At 36.9% G+C, this 17,303-nt stretch overlaps 1 protein-coding gene across 1 annotated transcript in view; it reads right to left on the bottom strand.

Annotated features, from left to right (window-relative positions):
• Positions 1 to 17,303, bottom strand: part of LOC132384505 (RAS guanyl-releasing protein 1-like) — a 99,380-nt gene that overhangs the window by 10,694 nt on the left and 71,383 nt on the right. Inside the window, exons 8-14 of the mRNA XM_059955660.1 lie at positions 15,914 to 16,030; positions 13,677 to 13,952; positions 7,681 to 7,761; positions 5,816 to 5,920; positions 4,772 to 4,881; positions 2,104 to 2,248; positions 1,605 to 1,641 (exon numbers count right to left, since the gene is read on the bottom strand). Coding sequence (XP_059811643.1) covers positions 1,605 to 1,641; positions 2,104 to 2,248; positions 4,772 to 4,881; positions 5,816 to 5,920; positions 7,681 to 7,761; positions 13,677 to 13,952; positions 15,914 to 16,030 — 871 coding nt within the window. The remainder of the gene's footprint in view (positions 1 to 1,604; positions 1,642 to 2,103; positions 2,249 to 4,771; positions 4,882 to 5,815; positions 5,921 to 7,680; positions 7,762 to 13,676; positions 13,953 to 15,913; positions 16,031 to 17,303) is intronic.

Genomic DNA, 17,303 nt, shown 5'->3' with positions numbered 1-17,303 from the left:
AAATTTGTAAATAATGCCAACAGGTCTCTCCTTTGTTTTATCAGCTTGTATTGTATGTTAACATCTCAGTTAAGGCATTAGTAGTGGTTACCACACACACACATCCTCAGAACTTTCACTGCATCAGATTGGTCCCAATACTGAAAATGAAATTACTGTGTTCTGTAACACTATGCTTAATTAATATTTTGTGTTTTCTGCTTCACAACTGCCTTTGATCTTGTGCCTATATATTTTCAAAATCTTTGGAGTGTTTTGAAGTTATTCTCCTTTGTTTGGTCAAAAAAGTAAATTGCTGCATCCAAAACTGCAGCTTTGGAATTATTAACCTGCAGTGGTAAAGGGGTAAAGATTTACCCTGATACTGTGTGGATTTGTTGATCAAAGCCCACCTTGGGGTGAAAGACCGTAAGCATCTCATTCACTTTACCAAGGAGAAAAGAAATGCAGTTTGTGATGGAGTAATGCTGAGTGGTCATCTGCTTGAAATATTTATTACTGTATTTCTATCACCACAGGTGCTTCCTGATCTTGTGAGTTACTTCAGCAGCTTGATTTTCAGTTTTGTAGCATCCATAGTTATTTAATGAAAACCTTCCTTTAAAAAGATCATAAAGACCTTTGTAATGAGCTGACCCTAGTCTGCCATTGTTCCCTGCTCAATACCTGCTGCTGCAATTGACCTGGATTCATCTCATCTCGTGAGGCGTAGTGGCAAAAAGTAGCCACGAGTCTCTAGGTGCCAGATTTGAGGACTTGCTCCTGCTGTGCAGATATGTCCATTTAGCCACTGTCGAGGGCCTCCTTCTGACAGTCAATGACTTTTAAACACATTTCAAATTGGTGTAAATCATTTTAAAAATGAAACATTTATTTGAACTATTAAAGTTTAAAAACAAGGATTTAAAGGGAAATGAAAATAAATGATCTAACTCAGCTTTTTATTCAAGGTCGGTGATCTGTTTAAATAAATTGTATTATTCTACTTCTACTTCTGCCTGCAATATAAAGTAGATCCAGCTGCTCGACTCAGCACACTGGCCTCTAACCTCCAGTTAATTTCATTTGCCCATTGCAACGGGCAATAGTGACAGTCAGAGACAAAGTGACGTCTGATGGGGATGTCATCAACATTTCAGTATGAAACTGTTGTAATAATCTTTAAGTTTATCAGTTCAAGCTTGATTATGCTAGGTAATTTTAATGACCAATACAATAATTAATTCCTCATAATACCTAACTTTTTTTTGTCTTTAATTATGTTGTACATTACTTTGCTGATAAATTAATTATAATTTGTTCCCTTTGGTTTGTGAAGCCATTGTCAATTATTCATACTTTATTTAACTATTCATACATTGGCAAAATTGTAGCTGTACATTGCTTGATTTCAGTAAGTTAGTTAACAAAATTCAGTTTGCTATAGAAATACCAGCCAGAGAAAGCAGTTTTTCAATTGGCACCATTCCTCAATGGAATTTGTAAAAGTGATTCCACTAATGCAACAATGTCACAAATGTATTTGCATAAACTTGCTCTGCATATTGAGAGATTACCAAAATGCATAAGCATAATTATCATTCATTTGAAGAAATGTCATTTACCTCTGCATCTGTACCCTTGTTTAATGACACCCCAGATCTGTAAAGAATAAACAGATGTTACCTTATTTTAAAGAATGAATAGTTAAACCTAAAATTGGACGATCAATTGCGTTTCCTGAGGAATAGCCAACAAGGTAACATTTATTCACTATCTCCACATATCTTGAGGACATTAACATCAATCACATGGTGTGACAGTAGAATTGGTTGTAGCACAAATACAATGATGGTAACATCGCTTCTCTAAAGTTGGGTTATTACAACACTGTTACAATTCTAATAAATTTCCAGGTACTATCTCACAAATCAGATGATTTCACTAATTCAAGTTCACTGCATGTTCAAGTGGGATTTTAATTTACAAACCCAGCATGATTACCATTAAAATGTTTTATGTATTATCTAAGTGCTGCTGGAATAATTACTTGTCAAAAACTATCAGGTTATTTTACATCTGATTCAGAGACAGGCCAGGAAATGATGGGAGAAAATTGCTTACAAATCCAGCACAATTGTCACAGAAGGTAGGCTTCAGATATGTTGTCTCTTGGAAATTATGGAGAAAGCCCTGGACTGACTTTGAGAAGATGGAACTGGACCTCAAGAAATAGGCTGTAATTTCCTCTCTGCTTATTAGTCCTTCACTGTAAAATGAGAATTTTTCATTAGTGCGGCTTTTACATACAAGTGGAACAAATATTTAACTGGAGCTCTGTGTAAACTATTCTGGTAAAAAAATGGTAGCAAAAGCAGACTTCGGGCTTTGGTACAAATTATAATCTGCAATAATCACTGCAAACTGTACTTTCTGCCACATTTTAAATAACTCACAAGTGAGAACAGTCTTGGCACAATATTGAGTACAATTAAACCATGCTGTCAACAAACAAACCTGTACTTGGGCAATCATTCGTGTCACACTCAAGAAGAAAACAGTGCTGCATGATGACATTGATTTGCTTTATAGAAGAGTCAAAGATATATGCTTAGCTTACTATATACTGTGTGCACCTTTTGAGAGTAAAAGACTATTGATTAATGTAAAGATGTAATATGTTTTCCTTCAGAATTGTGTAATATACGCTGTTTTAATAGCTGCAATCAGCTTTTGATTTATGTGAGTGCCATTTTAGTTACCACCATTTTGGTGCTGGACTGGGGTGGTGAAGTCATTAAGCTGTAAATGTTACTTCTCTATTGCAATAGTAGTAAACTCTAAGCTGCATGTTAAATTCCTGACCATGAATGGATTTGGATTTCTGATGCAGGCTAAGTAATGAAAAACCTTAATGGTACTCCTGTCAAAACTGACTAAAGTTTTCAAAAATTTATCATGATACTTTAACAATTGCTGATGAAACACAAATGAACTAAGTTCAAACACACCAGTAAACCCATTATGCCATATTCTTCAAATGGTAATACTTAATTACAAAGACAGTAATGACATTCTTTTAAGTGCATTTCTGACTCTTTGCTAAAATGGCTTGCAGAGAACTGGCCTACTAAGAATCCATTTTTTAAAATATAATGTCAGATATACTCCTGTTTACCCTTTGTCAAATGTTGCTTAAGAGAATATGTTGTATTTAGACTAATAAACCAAGTGTGAATGATAGTGGCACATTTCACTATCTCCTTTCTCTCGTATCAAGCATTACAATTACTGTGTAAGCCTACGAATAATGCACCTGTACAATTGGCATCAGGATTGAGTTGGTTCATGTAGACCTTTGTTAACTTAGTGTGCCAGTTTGTTGCTTCACATGTAAATTTGTTCATTTCTTTGCACTTAGAATTTTCTGTATCCTGCTATAGACATCAGTGAGTCATTCCTGTATTTATAGAAATAAATACTTGTTGTAATTGCTAAACAAAAATAATAGTCGTGCAAGAGTGGTGATGGTGCTATCTGTGAAGAGTTTGCTTGTTCTATCCGTATGTTTCCTCCCAGCTCCTAAAGGGGTCATGGTAGGTTAATTGACTGCAGTAACATTCTCAAAAGGGTGGTGATTGATGGGAATATGTGAGCAAATTGATTTGCAGGGATGTAGTGAAACAAGAGGGAGCACTAGTCCAATGGGTTTGCTTCCCTATAGCTGGTGTGTTACCTGATTGTGGGGGGGGGGGGGTGGAAGAGATAGCTTTTGTCCATTCTTTGTAAGATTAAGGTACTTGATATAAATCATGGAGAGTTTAGGGAAGGAGCAGAAATGCTTGATTCAATTATGGTATGAAAAATTGAGGGCTATTGAGGAGGAACTGAGGCAAACCTGCTTCCAATGAAAATAGGGTTTAATGCAAAGCCATAGGATAATTAGGAGAATCACCAAAGAGATGAAGGAGAAAATCTTTTGTTTAACCAGTGAACAGTGAGTAGAAGGTGAGGGAATAAGGAAATACACAACACATGGTAAAATTTGGAAAGGAACATTGAAAACAGGCCTGGAAGATGAATTGGGATATTTAACTTTGTATAAATTAGTTGCAATGAGATTTTCTTCCATCCACAACTGTGAATTATAGTCAGATTAGATACAGAAAGAAAAAATGGAGAGATTGAAAACATGTAAAATCTCAAAAATAAATTTCTACCTTCCAACTTTACTCTTTTCTGAATTGAGAGCGAGTTGCATTGTGCGAATACATAATGATAGATTTTGTCATTTAATAGTGGTTTTAAATTATATTTGCAACACAATCTTCAGCCTCTCAAGAGACTGAGTGAATTCTTCTTGTTAAACTAACAAAGCATTTTTACACTTTGTACCTGGTGATTTCTCAATCCAGGACTCTTCTTGACACAAACTGCTGGAATTTTATAGATAATGCGTGACTTTATTATAGGCACAGAATTTGTTAGCAAAACTATCACATTCCAAGGGAGTTGCTTTCCCTTAATCAAATATATAATCAACAAAGCTGTAGAGAAAGAGCAGAGGAATGGGAATAATGGGCTAATGCTTTCAAAGACCTGGCATAGATCTAAAATGTCTTCCTTCAGTACTGTTGCATGTGTGTGCAATAAAAATACAAACTCAAAAAAACTGAGATTATGGCCTGAACATTTAACTCTTTCAGTCATACTAAGAACATTCAGTTCTGTTGGAATGCATACCATCATACTTTTGGGACATTTTACACCATTGTGAAATTGCTTTACCTACCAATCTCTATCCATAACGCAAAAGGAAAAAGGAAAACTGGCAGCAATCTTTTCAAATTCCTCCTGTGAGATATAGCCATCCTGATCGTGATCATAATTTTTAAAGACTGACTGCAGAAAACATAAAAAATTACATTTATTATATGCTCTAATTATAATAATGAACAACCTTGAATAGTGCTAGTAACTAGGTTCACATTAAAGTTGAAAGGGCAACTTTGGGAATGATATCTGCCAAATGTTATCCTAAATGAGGAAACTGCTTTAAAATGTAATTGTCTTTATCCAAACCAAATGTTAAGTTTGTGAAAAATAGGAGCAAGAGTTGACAATAATGCTGCTTAAGCTTGCTCTGCCTTTTAAGATCATGGCTGGTCTGATCTTGACTCACTTTTCAGCTTTTCCCTATATAATGCTCAATTCCCTGCTACTTCCAACTTCTGTCGAATAGCTTTAAACATGGTCAAGGTTTCAACCACCACACCATCAAAGAAATTTTTCCCTATCTTAAATGGGTGAATGTTTATTCTGAATCCAAATCCTCAAATGGTTGGTTTAATTTAATATCAGAGAATGTATACAGTATACAACTTGAAATTCTTACCCTGCACAGACATTGATTTGAACATTGTCACCTGTGAAATGAAACATCCTCTCAGCATCTAAACAACTTCCACCCAAACCCCTCTCCCTCAGTATTGTATGCACTAATAAAAAGATCATCTCTCATTCTTCTAAATTCTGATTGCAAGACTAACCCACTTGTTACAGATTCACATAACTGAAACTAGGAAAACCATTCACCAGTTGCAAGTGTTCCACGGGATTAGGTTGATCTCGATTCCTATATTCTACTTGGAAAAAGCAGTATTATTTTCTACTGAAAGAAAATTCATTGATGTGATCTAATCTTGGGAGGGGACTAGAACTTTCACCCAGTCTTCAACCTTTTAAAGGGAAATGTCAATTTTCACCAGTATTCTTCCCCACTTTTCCTCTATGTTGGAAAATTAGCAACGACAAATTTGGTACGGGAAAAACTCACGTCAACCATCCGCTGAACATGTTTGCTGACGGTCTTCGGATCAGGCTTTGGGGATATTCCAGGGGCCCAGTCTGCTACAACAGGTGGCTTGCAAGGAGTTGTAGGCTAAATAAAACAAAGCCCTATAAGTTACATTGCAATGTGTGTGTGGGAGAAGGACACGTATTAACGTGATTGTTGGATACTTGAATCATCAAGCAGTTCTGACAACCAGATACAATTTCAGACAATAGTAACCTCTTATTAATTTTGTGGAAGCTATATGTATTCAAGAATAATTATACGTTGAGTCTTTGCTATTTTAAACTGTTGATGGCCACTGATAAGTCATAAATCTGGTATTCCTTTTTAAACAAGTGTTTTATAATTATTAAATAATAAAAGAACATGTGAATTTATCTTGCAACAGTTTCCAATTCTCCGTTATATTAAAATAAGTATTCCACAGCCTCAAATATTATAAACTAAAATTATCATAAGGATAGGAATGCCAAAATATGCACTGGATAAGTTCAGCAGGGTCTTCGATCTGAAACACTAGCTCTGTTTTTCTTTCCACAATTGCAGTCTGGCCTGTTTAGTGTTTCCTGCATTTATGGTGTTTTTCCTGTTTTTTTTTTTGCAGATTTCTAACATCTGTAATGTTTAAATTTTCAGGTACTTTGAACAGTTTTAGTCTTCATATTATCAAAACAGACAGGAAGACAATTGAGAAACTGTGAAGAAAATGCTAGCTAAAAAACCAAGCAGAGATTTTATTGGCCAATATTGGACTGGCCGAAGGCCTTTGCTATGGAATAGAGAAGACTGAGGAATTTTACAGGGTGCATGTCAGAAAAAGTTTTCTTAGGTCAAATTTATAAATAAAAGACAGCCAATAATGAATTCACAAGAAATTATTTTACCTAGTCAATTGTTAGAATATGGGAGTCATTGCCATCAGGAATATCTGAGGTAAATGGAGCTGGGATGCTAACTAAATTCAACATTGAGGAAAGAACAAATGGAACACAAAGAATCAGCACACTTGTACTGTTAGTTTACACTAATTCTATTGTTTTTCTTTGGGAAAGAAACACCAAAAACCCATTTGCCACAACTATTAGACCAAATCATGATAAGGTTATTGAAGTGGCAATTTCAGTGGTAGATAAACTGCTAGCCCAATTGTGCAAAAACTTCTCAACAAATGATGCAATCTATTTTGAAAATACTCTAATATACCCAGATAGTCAGTAAAGTAATTTAAACTGGTTTAACTTAGATTATACCTCCTTGGATGGGAAAAAGAGTACACATTAGCACAGGGATCCAAACCAATAATGCATCATTAATTAAACAGTTTTGTTCAGATATGTCAGTTTAATTTTGAATTTGGACAATTGTATAAAATAAGGGGTATTTTATCAGGTCTGATGGATTAATACTTGGTTTACATATGCAGTATATCAAAAAAGTGACTCACAATAAAACAAATGTCTTAAATTCAGGTCATCTTGGCTTCCCAATTTCAACAAATGCTTAACTCCATACAGTATCTCATTTATAAATACAAAAAAAGGTCTATTACTTCTAATGTAACAAAGGTTTCTCTTTGCAATGTAAAGCTTCCCAGACTTTTAACATGCTTTCAGCCCAAAATCAATTACATGCTTGCTTAAAAAGCGGTAAAGCTTCTGATTTAAACACGATCAAATTTGATTGTCTTTCAAATTTAACCACCCGCAATTTCACGATATATAATTTATCTGGCACTCTGACAAGATAATTGCTGCTACAATCGGCACTAATGCATATCACAATATGGCACTTAATATGAAACAGTAATATCAAATGACAGAAATAATATAAGGAAACTTTCTTACTGGGACTTTATTGTTTCGTGGCTCGCGTGCATATGAAAGCTCATAAATTTCATCTTCTGAGTAGTAGAGGTCTAGTGAGAGCTGAAATAGTGCAGAGTACCAGTTAAACAAACTGCTTTCAATAAATGTTTCCGTCTTCACTCACTGCACCCATGTTTAGTCAGGACCTTTCATTCTATATTGATAGACCCACTAATTATGAAATGTTATACTCACAGTTCAATTAATGATTTACTGATGATTCAAACTACTGCAAATACCTACAGAGGGCACCAGTAACTCTGATTACAGATGGCCTACATTAACATGCAGTCTCACTTTATTTAATTGCATCAATAAAACCTTTTAAAGAAAACCAAATATGGAATATTTTAGACTAAAATCTCAATGATGTTCATGGCTCGTGATTCTCGCACCTCTTCTTGACCACATTGCTGGAATAAGATTATACAGGTTTCCTCGTCCAGAACTAAGGTCTTGCAAATAAGCATTACAGAGAACATTAACACTGAGGACCAAAGTAGACAGACAGACAGACAGACAGACATACTCTATTGATCCCGAGGGAAATTGGGTTTCGTTACTGTCACACCAACCAAGAACAGTGAAGAAATATAGCAACATAAAACCATAAATAATAAGTAAATAATGTCAAGTGGAAATTAGTCCAGGACCAGCCTATTGGCTCAGGGTGTCTTACACTCCAAGGGAGGAGTTGTAAAGTTTGATGGCCACAGGCAGGAATGACTTCCTATGACGCTCAGTGTTACATCTCGGTGGAATGAGTCTCTGGCTGAATGTACTCCTATGCCTAACCAGTACATTATGGAGTGGATGGGAGTCATTGTCCAAGATGGCATGCAACTTGGACAGTATCCTCTTTTCAGACACTGCCGTCAGAGAGTCCAGTTCCACCGCCACAACATCACTGTAACTACAAAGGTTATCTAACTCTTGCCCTATTCCATACTCACCAAATGTTTACTAGTGCCTTAAGGTTTCAGAAATAGATACATTACTTATACATTCCCTCTCTTTATCTAGATGTGCTGTTCTAGTGCTTCTAAGACTGGTCTATAAGGCCACCAAGGACTAGGTTCACATTCATTAGAACCATTTAACATAAAAATACTTTCAAAAGCTTATAGGACATCATTTAAACTGGCATAGCAAGCAGCAAATTAATGGGCAAAATAAATTCACTGGCAAATACATCTCTTCCTTAAATCAATGCAGCAAAAAAAAGCTGATTGATTAATAGTCTTATTATTTGAACAATACAATCCAAGTACACAGAGATCAGTGAAAATCCATTCCTTTACAGTATATATTCACCACCACCGCTACCATTTATCCCCAGATATTACTATCTTTAACGGCTATGACAGAAGTATAGGTAAAGGAATAATATATCCACTCTGCTGCTCTTCAGCGGGCAGTTTGGAGTGGCATAAAGTTCATGTTATTGGTGACACAGTCCAGAGTTCTACTCAGCATTTCATGAGAGAAAAGCAAGTTACTCGAACAAAAATTCAATTTTTTATATGTCTCCATAAAGCCTGGCATTGAATTACATTATAATTTTTTAATGTAATGCTCAATGTTCAACAATACCATTGGCAAATGATCCTGGAAAAATCATAGTATTTAACACTTAATAGAGGAGCAAGTTAATGGTGGCCAGTCTGACTATTTCTGACTGATTTGCATCTTGATTTATTGTCAGCAACTGGATTCTATTTCATATTCAGTAATGGCGTGACCAGAGGTTAATAATCTCTAATAAGATGCTGTAATTGAAGAGCACTAGGTGAATTTGGTTGATTACACCTAGCAACAGCTATGGAGCAGGCAGATTTTGCACTCTCACCAATCATCTGCATGCCTTTCAAGCATTGACTCTTCTGCAACCAGCACTGCAAATACTTACAGGCAGCTCACTGGCTTTCCAAGTGAATCTGCCAAAACAGTGCCAGTGAAAAACAGTGCAATCCAATTAATACTTACTGATTAGAATTGAAATTCAAAATTCTGCTTGCAGAAGCTCTGCTAAACGAAATGGTCTCTGTACAAACACATAGGAAGCACTGTGGCAAGCTCAAAGTGAAACAAGCACACAAAATTTATTTTTGCTTTTGCAACTGTATTTTGTACTTTGGTTCAACTTATTGCTGGCCATGTGGTTGAGATAAACCACAGGAAGAAAAGGACAGCTGTATTTAAAAGACTTATCTTTATGAGAGAAGTGTGCTGTACAGTACATCTTTTATAAACATTAAGGAAATACAACTAAAAAACCTGCATTTATGTAGGATAGGTAATTTAATGAAACACTCAACGACAATTAATAAGACACAACAGAATTAATATTGCCAAGTAGAAGGATGGTAATAGCAAATAGAAAACTGATACCGCAGACCAAGCCACAGAAAGATGTTTTGGAGATGACTCAATGCTTGATCAGAGATAGATTTTAAGGAACGTATTAAAAGACAAGAAAGAAGTGGGAAGTAAGGAAATAATTAGAACCTCACACACAAAATGCTGAAGGAACTCAGCAGGTCAAGCAGCATCTATGGAAATGAATAAACAGTCAACATTTTGGGCCGAGACCCTTTTTTCAGGACTGGAAAGGAAGGGAAAGATGCCACAATAAAAAAAGGTGGGAGGAAGGGAAGGAGGATAGCTAAAAGGTGATAAGTGAAGTCAGGTGGGTAGGAAAGATAAATGCCTGAAGAAGAAGGAATCTGATAGGAGAGGAGAGTGGACCATAGGGGTAAGAGATGGAGGAGGGAACCCAGGGGATGGTAACAGGCAGGTGAGAAGAGGCAAAAGTGTAGAATAGAAAGAGAAGAGAGGGATTTTTTTAATCAGAAGGAGAAATTAATATTCATGCCATCAGATTGGAAGCTCCAAGATGGAATATAAAGTGTTACTCCTCCACCCTGATGGTGGCCTTATTCTTAACATAATTAGAGCTTAGGGGTAAGGCAGCTGATTTTGAAAGTATATATTAGGGGAGTGCAAGAAGCCAACATTTGTAAAGGTAAAATAATAAAGTTTGTATGCTTGAAGGAGATGTATAAATGGCAGTGCTGATGAGGCACTAAGTGGGGTCAATATTAGAGGAAAAGAGAATGGTAAAGATCTTTGTTCATTAAGAAATATGAAAAATTGCCCTCTAACTGTTCAATTATGCTGGGTCTCAGCCCAAAATCTCCACTATTTATTCCTTTCCATGGATACTGTTGGAGCAGATTCTATGGGCCAAAGGGTCTAATTCTGCTCCTATGTCTTATGGTCTATAACCTGCTGAGTTCCTCCAGCATTTTGTGTGTGTTACTCAGTTAACAGCATCTTACTTTGAATTAGTAAAGTTCATTCTTAAAGTGTATCACTTTAGTTATTTATTTATTTACGGATCACTTGATTCATAAACTCAAAAGCTCAATACTCTTGGTAAGTTAAGTTTCCTGCAGCTCACTTTTGTTTTGCTCATTAATTTGCTTGCAACTGAACAGTGCAAGTGAGTTCCTTGTGTACTATTTTGAAGTACTGTGTAACTGTAAAGGTACATCCAGAAGATGGCTTTCTTTTGCTTCGTCCATTTTAGTGCCACATTAATACATGTAACATGTAAACTGGCATTTTGATATGGAAGTGACAACTAGGTGAATCATACTTAGTTGCTTACAATATAGGTTTCACATTGCAGTTAAGTTAAAATTTTGTTTTTCCTCAGGATAAACAAATGAAAACTTTAGAAGCTTTCAGAAGATTGGAGCAAATAGTTTTAATAAAAATGCCGAGGTTCAAAGCTTTTGAACTGTTTAGCTTGACTGATAAGTCATTGTATTGTAATAGTTATAAAAGGCTATGGTGGTGATATATTCGCAAACACAAGGAAATCTGCAGAGGCTGGAAATTCAAGCAATACACACAAAATGCTGGTGGAACGCAGCAGGCCAGGCAGCATCTATAGGAAGAAGTAGAGTTGACTTTTTGGGCCATGATGAAGGGTCTCGGTCCGAAACGTCGACTGTGCTTCTTCCTATAGATGCTGCCTGGCCTGCTGCATTCCACCAGCATTTTGTGGGTGGTTATATATTGAGATTTTTTAACAGTACAGTTGGCCCTCCTTATCCGCAAGGGATTGATTCCGAGACCCCCACGGACACCAAAAAATGCGGATGTTCAAGTCCCTTATTTAACCTGAATCAGAACGGTGGTCTTTAGGACCCAGTGGAACCCTGGACTTTATTTAACATGTTCAGTGCGGTGGTCATTAGGACCCGGCGTAGCTCTGAATCTGCAGTGTTTCTGTTCACGAAAATAATCACAATCGCGATTGAAAAGAAGGTGGAAGTAATAAAGCAATCGGAAAGAGGTGAAATGCCATCGGTCATTGGAAAAGTGTTAGGCTACAGTCGGTCAACGATCGGAACAATTTTAATGACGCATGTGAAAGGCCCTGCCCCGATGAAAGCTACAATTATTACTAAGCAACGCAGTGGTTTAATTATTGAAGTACATAGATTCTTAAGAGTTTTATATGCATAGAAAGGTAAAATATATACTATACACTAAGAAAAACGTTCGACTGATGCTAAATAACACTGGATGGACCTATTCCAACTTCAAATCCAACTTAAAGACGGACTCAGTAATGGAACTCATTCATAACCCGGGGACTGCCTGTACTTTTAAGTCATTTCTTGATTACTTATAATACCTAATACAATGTAAATGCTATGTAAATAGTTGTTATACTGTATTGTTTAGGGAATAATGACAAGAAAAAGTAGTCTGTACATGCACAAACAATGAGTGCTGGAGACAACTTCCGGATTTTCCCGATCCTTGGTTGGTTGGATCCACGGATAAGGAGGGCCAACTATAGTCAACTTTTTTTTGAAAACAAAAACATTAAAATAATACAAATAGCTATAAGTTTGTTCTTACAGATAAAACTGGCTGACAAGTGATCATAATATTTAAATGAATTAATATCATTTTTCAACACAGTTAAGGAGCAAAAGAATATCAATATTTTATGAATGTTCTAATGGAAAATTCTTTGTCTTTATAATCTCCAGTTACAAAATTAATAACCCCCATTGTGTTTGATCTCCCTGTGAGATAGGCTGCCCTTATCTTTGTACCTTCTCTACTCACACAACCTTCAAGTCTTTAATAAGCTCCAGTTTTGATTTCCTGGCAGGTATGGCCTATTAGCAAACTGCTTGGTTAAAGAGGTTTGAAGGATTTCGAAGAATTCAGTGAGTGAAGTGAGGAGCCATGGTTGGCTTTGTTATGGACTCTATGCTCTTCAATGGTTCGGGATCTTGGTGGCTTGTGATAAAACTGAGAAACTATAATCAGTTTCAGGACAACATTAGGTCAACACGGGGTTTGCACCTAAAGAGAGTTGCAGACCTGGAAGTTAAGCAGTTTCCAACAGCCACATGGCCATAGGACTGTCACGAAACCAGTGCTACCTTCATCAAATCACCAGGCAGAGGGCAATCATTAAAACTGAGCACCGGCTGTCAACTCAAAGGATCAAGTCCAGGTGTCTGACCTTAACTTTGTGACCAAAGAATCACAGAAACGAACTTCAATTCTACCCTGGACTTCACATGAAGCCCTTTGTCAGAATCAAGCCGGAAGATGTTACTAGACCTCATGTAACAAGTTCAGAACTTGTGCATTTGTACCTTTTGGCATTTATCTTCAGGAATGACAATGGTTGAAATTGACTATTTAAGTCTAGATCAGATTATCTGAACAAAAACACCCACTTGCACTTAAATAACACAACGAACACTTACAGGTTCTGATTCAATGATACAACTTATAGACTTTGTTTGCATTTATCATGTCATTTTTGAGACACTTAATGCCTCAGTATTTGTAATGTCAGTGTGCATTTTTCAGTCTAAGGACTATTTATCATTTGATAGAACAAGCCATCATTGCAGTAAAGACCAACTTACTGTGAGCAAATGAACAAGGTCCTTGTTTGCTTCCAGAGGCGGTACAGTGTTCTGAAGCTGGACAAGCTCATTGATGTGGTTATACAGAATCTGCAGCTTGTGTATGTTAATCTTGCTATCTTCAACATAGTCTGGCAAGGCTTCGTGTAGTGAGATAAGATCTTTCAAATGGACGCCCAGAATAGGAATCTTGAAGTCTAAGCAATCACTGTAGACACGTCGATAGCTATTGTAGTTTCCACTGGATGAAAGCAGCTCAGTCATTTCATTCATTACCTACATTGAAAATACCAAGATTACAGATTCTGACTATTCTTACTTAAAGGAAACATTTATCTTAACCATACATTTTTTTTTCCATTTGATAGTTTTGAGAGAACATGACCAGTTAAAGTACAAGAATGAGTTAATGCAAACACGAAATAGTCTGCATTGTATAAGCAACCTGCCATTGTCCTTCTTTGTATCTGACTTTGCAAAAGAGGTTTCTTCTTGAGATATTGCAAACCTTGCCTAGAGTTAGCTACCATAGGTGTTTAGCTGCCAGGGATCACATATTGCAGGTTTACCAGCCAGGTCAGCAATCGTTTTATTCTTGATAATAGATTTTAGAGTCCATGGTACTTTCTGTGTTACTGTCAGGACTTCCTCTGACTGGCATTCATAGGGAAAATATTGATTTGTCAAATCAGAAGGAGATCTATTGAAGTTTATATTCTGTACCACAGACCCTTTGTCATGTTTGATATGGCTGGAGATGCATTGTGGTCCAGAGACAACAGTGAGGGCATACTAAGGCCAAACTCTCTGAATTAATTTCTGCACTACTTCTGCCAAAAGGTACAATAAATACCTACGGATGATGACACCAGATTGAGTAGTTGAATGGTAGTTGTGGCTACTGATGAGACATTATGGTTATCAAATGTGTTGCAGATCATAACATGTCTGCTTAATTAATTTAAAAATAGTCTTAAGAATTAAAAATGTTTGAGACCATATAATTAAAAGTTTCTTGGTGTGTTAGAAACATTAATGCTAGGTAATTACAATCCTTGCTCAATGTGTGTATGTTCCTTGTATAGAATTCTAATCAAGTTGCCTTCAATAAGAAAGTTTATGCCATGTGGGAAAAATAGTCTTGTTCTTAGAACCATAGACAATTTACAGTGCTGAAGGAGATCACTGGGTCTCATATCTTTATTTCCTTGTAAAACTGAAAATGATGGCATAAGCAAATACCATCAAACTTTGCTATTTTGCTATTTTGCACATTTTGTTCAGGTATAATTTTTTTACAGAATGAGTGTGATGTGGGAAATTCTACACATTTCATGTCCTGCTTGTACTAATATGTGGAGGAAGAACTTCAAATGATTCTGTATGATGCAAATATTTAGAAGCATTAAAAATGGAATACAGCTGACAAAAAGGAAGGCTGAAAGCTTCACTGATTTGTCTGAGGACCTTGTTCTGGCTTAACCATTAACACACTCTCCAATGCTCTGCTCATTTTGGGGACTTCAGCCCAACGGACTAGCTTTCCAGATCTGGGATATTTCCATTTTTTTTTATCTTTCCTAATAGCGTAACTCCCTCCAGATTTCACCACTCACCTACACACCTTTGGGATCTGGGAGAAAACTGATCCATTAGGGGGAAGAAATGTAGGCATGTGAGAGCAAGGCAGATTCCACTCCGACTGCCCTGCAGGTCGGGATTGCGTTCCAATCACTACAGTTGAGAGGCAGCAGCTACACTAGCCATGCTATTGTGCAGTTATTTCCCTAGACTGACCGTCAATAACATACGCTGTCTAGGTTCACATAGAAAGATCTGTAAATTCATATGTGTATATTTGCAAGATGTTTAGATGAATACAGTTATTGCCCAGCATACGTTGCACCTTTTACAGGGAGTAGGAGATTGAAAGTTACTGCAGTCAGATGCCGTTCCCCTATATCCTAACGCCTGGCCTTCAACATCCTAGTTATTCCGTGTATCAGTGTGGAATATAATTTCCTGGCAATAGTAGACAACCATCCAAAGTCAGGCCTCTGGCAAGGTCTCGGGTAATATGAAGTTTGGACAAGACATGACCACAGATGGCAAGAAAGGATGAAGGATCTGTGGCAGTAAAATCCAGGCCACAACTTACATCAAATTAACAAACTTATTATTAGTCTCATAGCATCACAATCTCTTTTGTGGACACTTACTCCAAGGAAAACACCAACCTTATTCACTTCATGAGGGACACAGGCGCTTGTTTCTTTGAGTCTGGAGATTGAGCTGTGACACAAACCTCCCACCACTGCCATTAGTGTATTAAAGTTCTGCAGCTGCTGTAGTTTCTGAGGAGAAAAACCAGATGACAATGCATTCTGAATCAGATGAGAGGAATCGCAGGGCTGTGAATGACTGTACTGCAACCCATAATTATCACCACCTGGATTCAAAACAGCAATACAGGGAATCTGAAATATTTAAGCACACATGTTTTCCTGTCTCTGCAATGCTAATGAAAAATTTCCTTGCTAAGTTATAATTATGAACTGATGACAAGTTAATCATTTACCTTTGTTTGAACTTGATCCTCAATGTTGCATGAATTTCTAGCTCATTGTGATCTGCTACTTTATTAATAAAGTATTAATACACATGACAGGTGACCCCTGCATTATGGGAGTTGCAATACTAGAAAATGGTCCATATCATATTTTTCTGTAATGTAACAGTGCATCAAGAAACGTATATCAAAATGTAAGTTTTGCATTTGTTTACTTTCTTCACAATTTCATAAGAGCAAACTTTTATTCTGTATCTCAGATACTTTTAGCACTGATTTGTGAATTTCATTACCCAAACTGCTATAAAGTATGGGTAACCTGTTGTTGAAATTGTACTTTTACACTGTTACAGCATCTCAGAAGATTTTGATCATACCACCGACACTCCAGCTTCCACAATTCAATGCGGCAGAGAATTTTGAAGATCAGTAACCTTCAAACATAAATTCCTCTTGCTACATTTCTAAGTGGTTGGCCTCTTCAATTCTCACCTTCTTACAAGCAGGAAGATAAAACTCCAGTATCTCAGTACCTTTAAAGCCCACTCAGAATCTTAAATAAGATTGAGATTCACTTCTTTATCACATGCACACTGAAGCATACTGTAGCGGTGTGCTACATGCAGCGCTAAAATTACGACACGGAGTCGGTAACTGCAGTCGAAGGAAAAAAAACTTTATTCGAAATCTTCAGCCTCACTTTTAAGCCTCCCTCAACCTGCCCCCCATGGCGCAGAGGCTCCAAAGCTCTGTGCTCGCAAACCCCCGTAGGCTATCTAATTGTGAGTCGGTTCGGATGTGCCAGGAAATGGGTCGCCACAATACAATGAAATGTATCATTTGCATTAACAACCAAAACAACCTAAGGACGTGTTGGGGCCAGCCTGCAAGAATGGAGAATGCTAAAGTACTCAGCAGCTTAGGTAGCAAGTGTGGAGTCAGAAAGATTTAATATTTCGGATCAATGACCTTTTGTCAGAACCGAGGAGATGCAGAGAAGGGGGAAAGATGGAGAGAATAATAGGAGCACTTGTGATAGTGAGGGCCAACAGAACTGA

Source organism: Hypanus sabinus, chromosome 2 (genome assembly GCF_030144855.1).
Source record: "Hypanus sabinus isolate sHypSab1 chromosome 2, sHypSab1.hap1, whole genome shotgun sequence".
NCBI classification, from domain to species: domain Eukaryota; kingdom Metazoa; phylum Chordata; class Chondrichthyes; order Myliobatiformes; family Dasyatidae; genus Hypanus; species Hypanus sabinus.
This window is presented reverse-complemented; position numbering and strand designations above follow the sequence as displayed.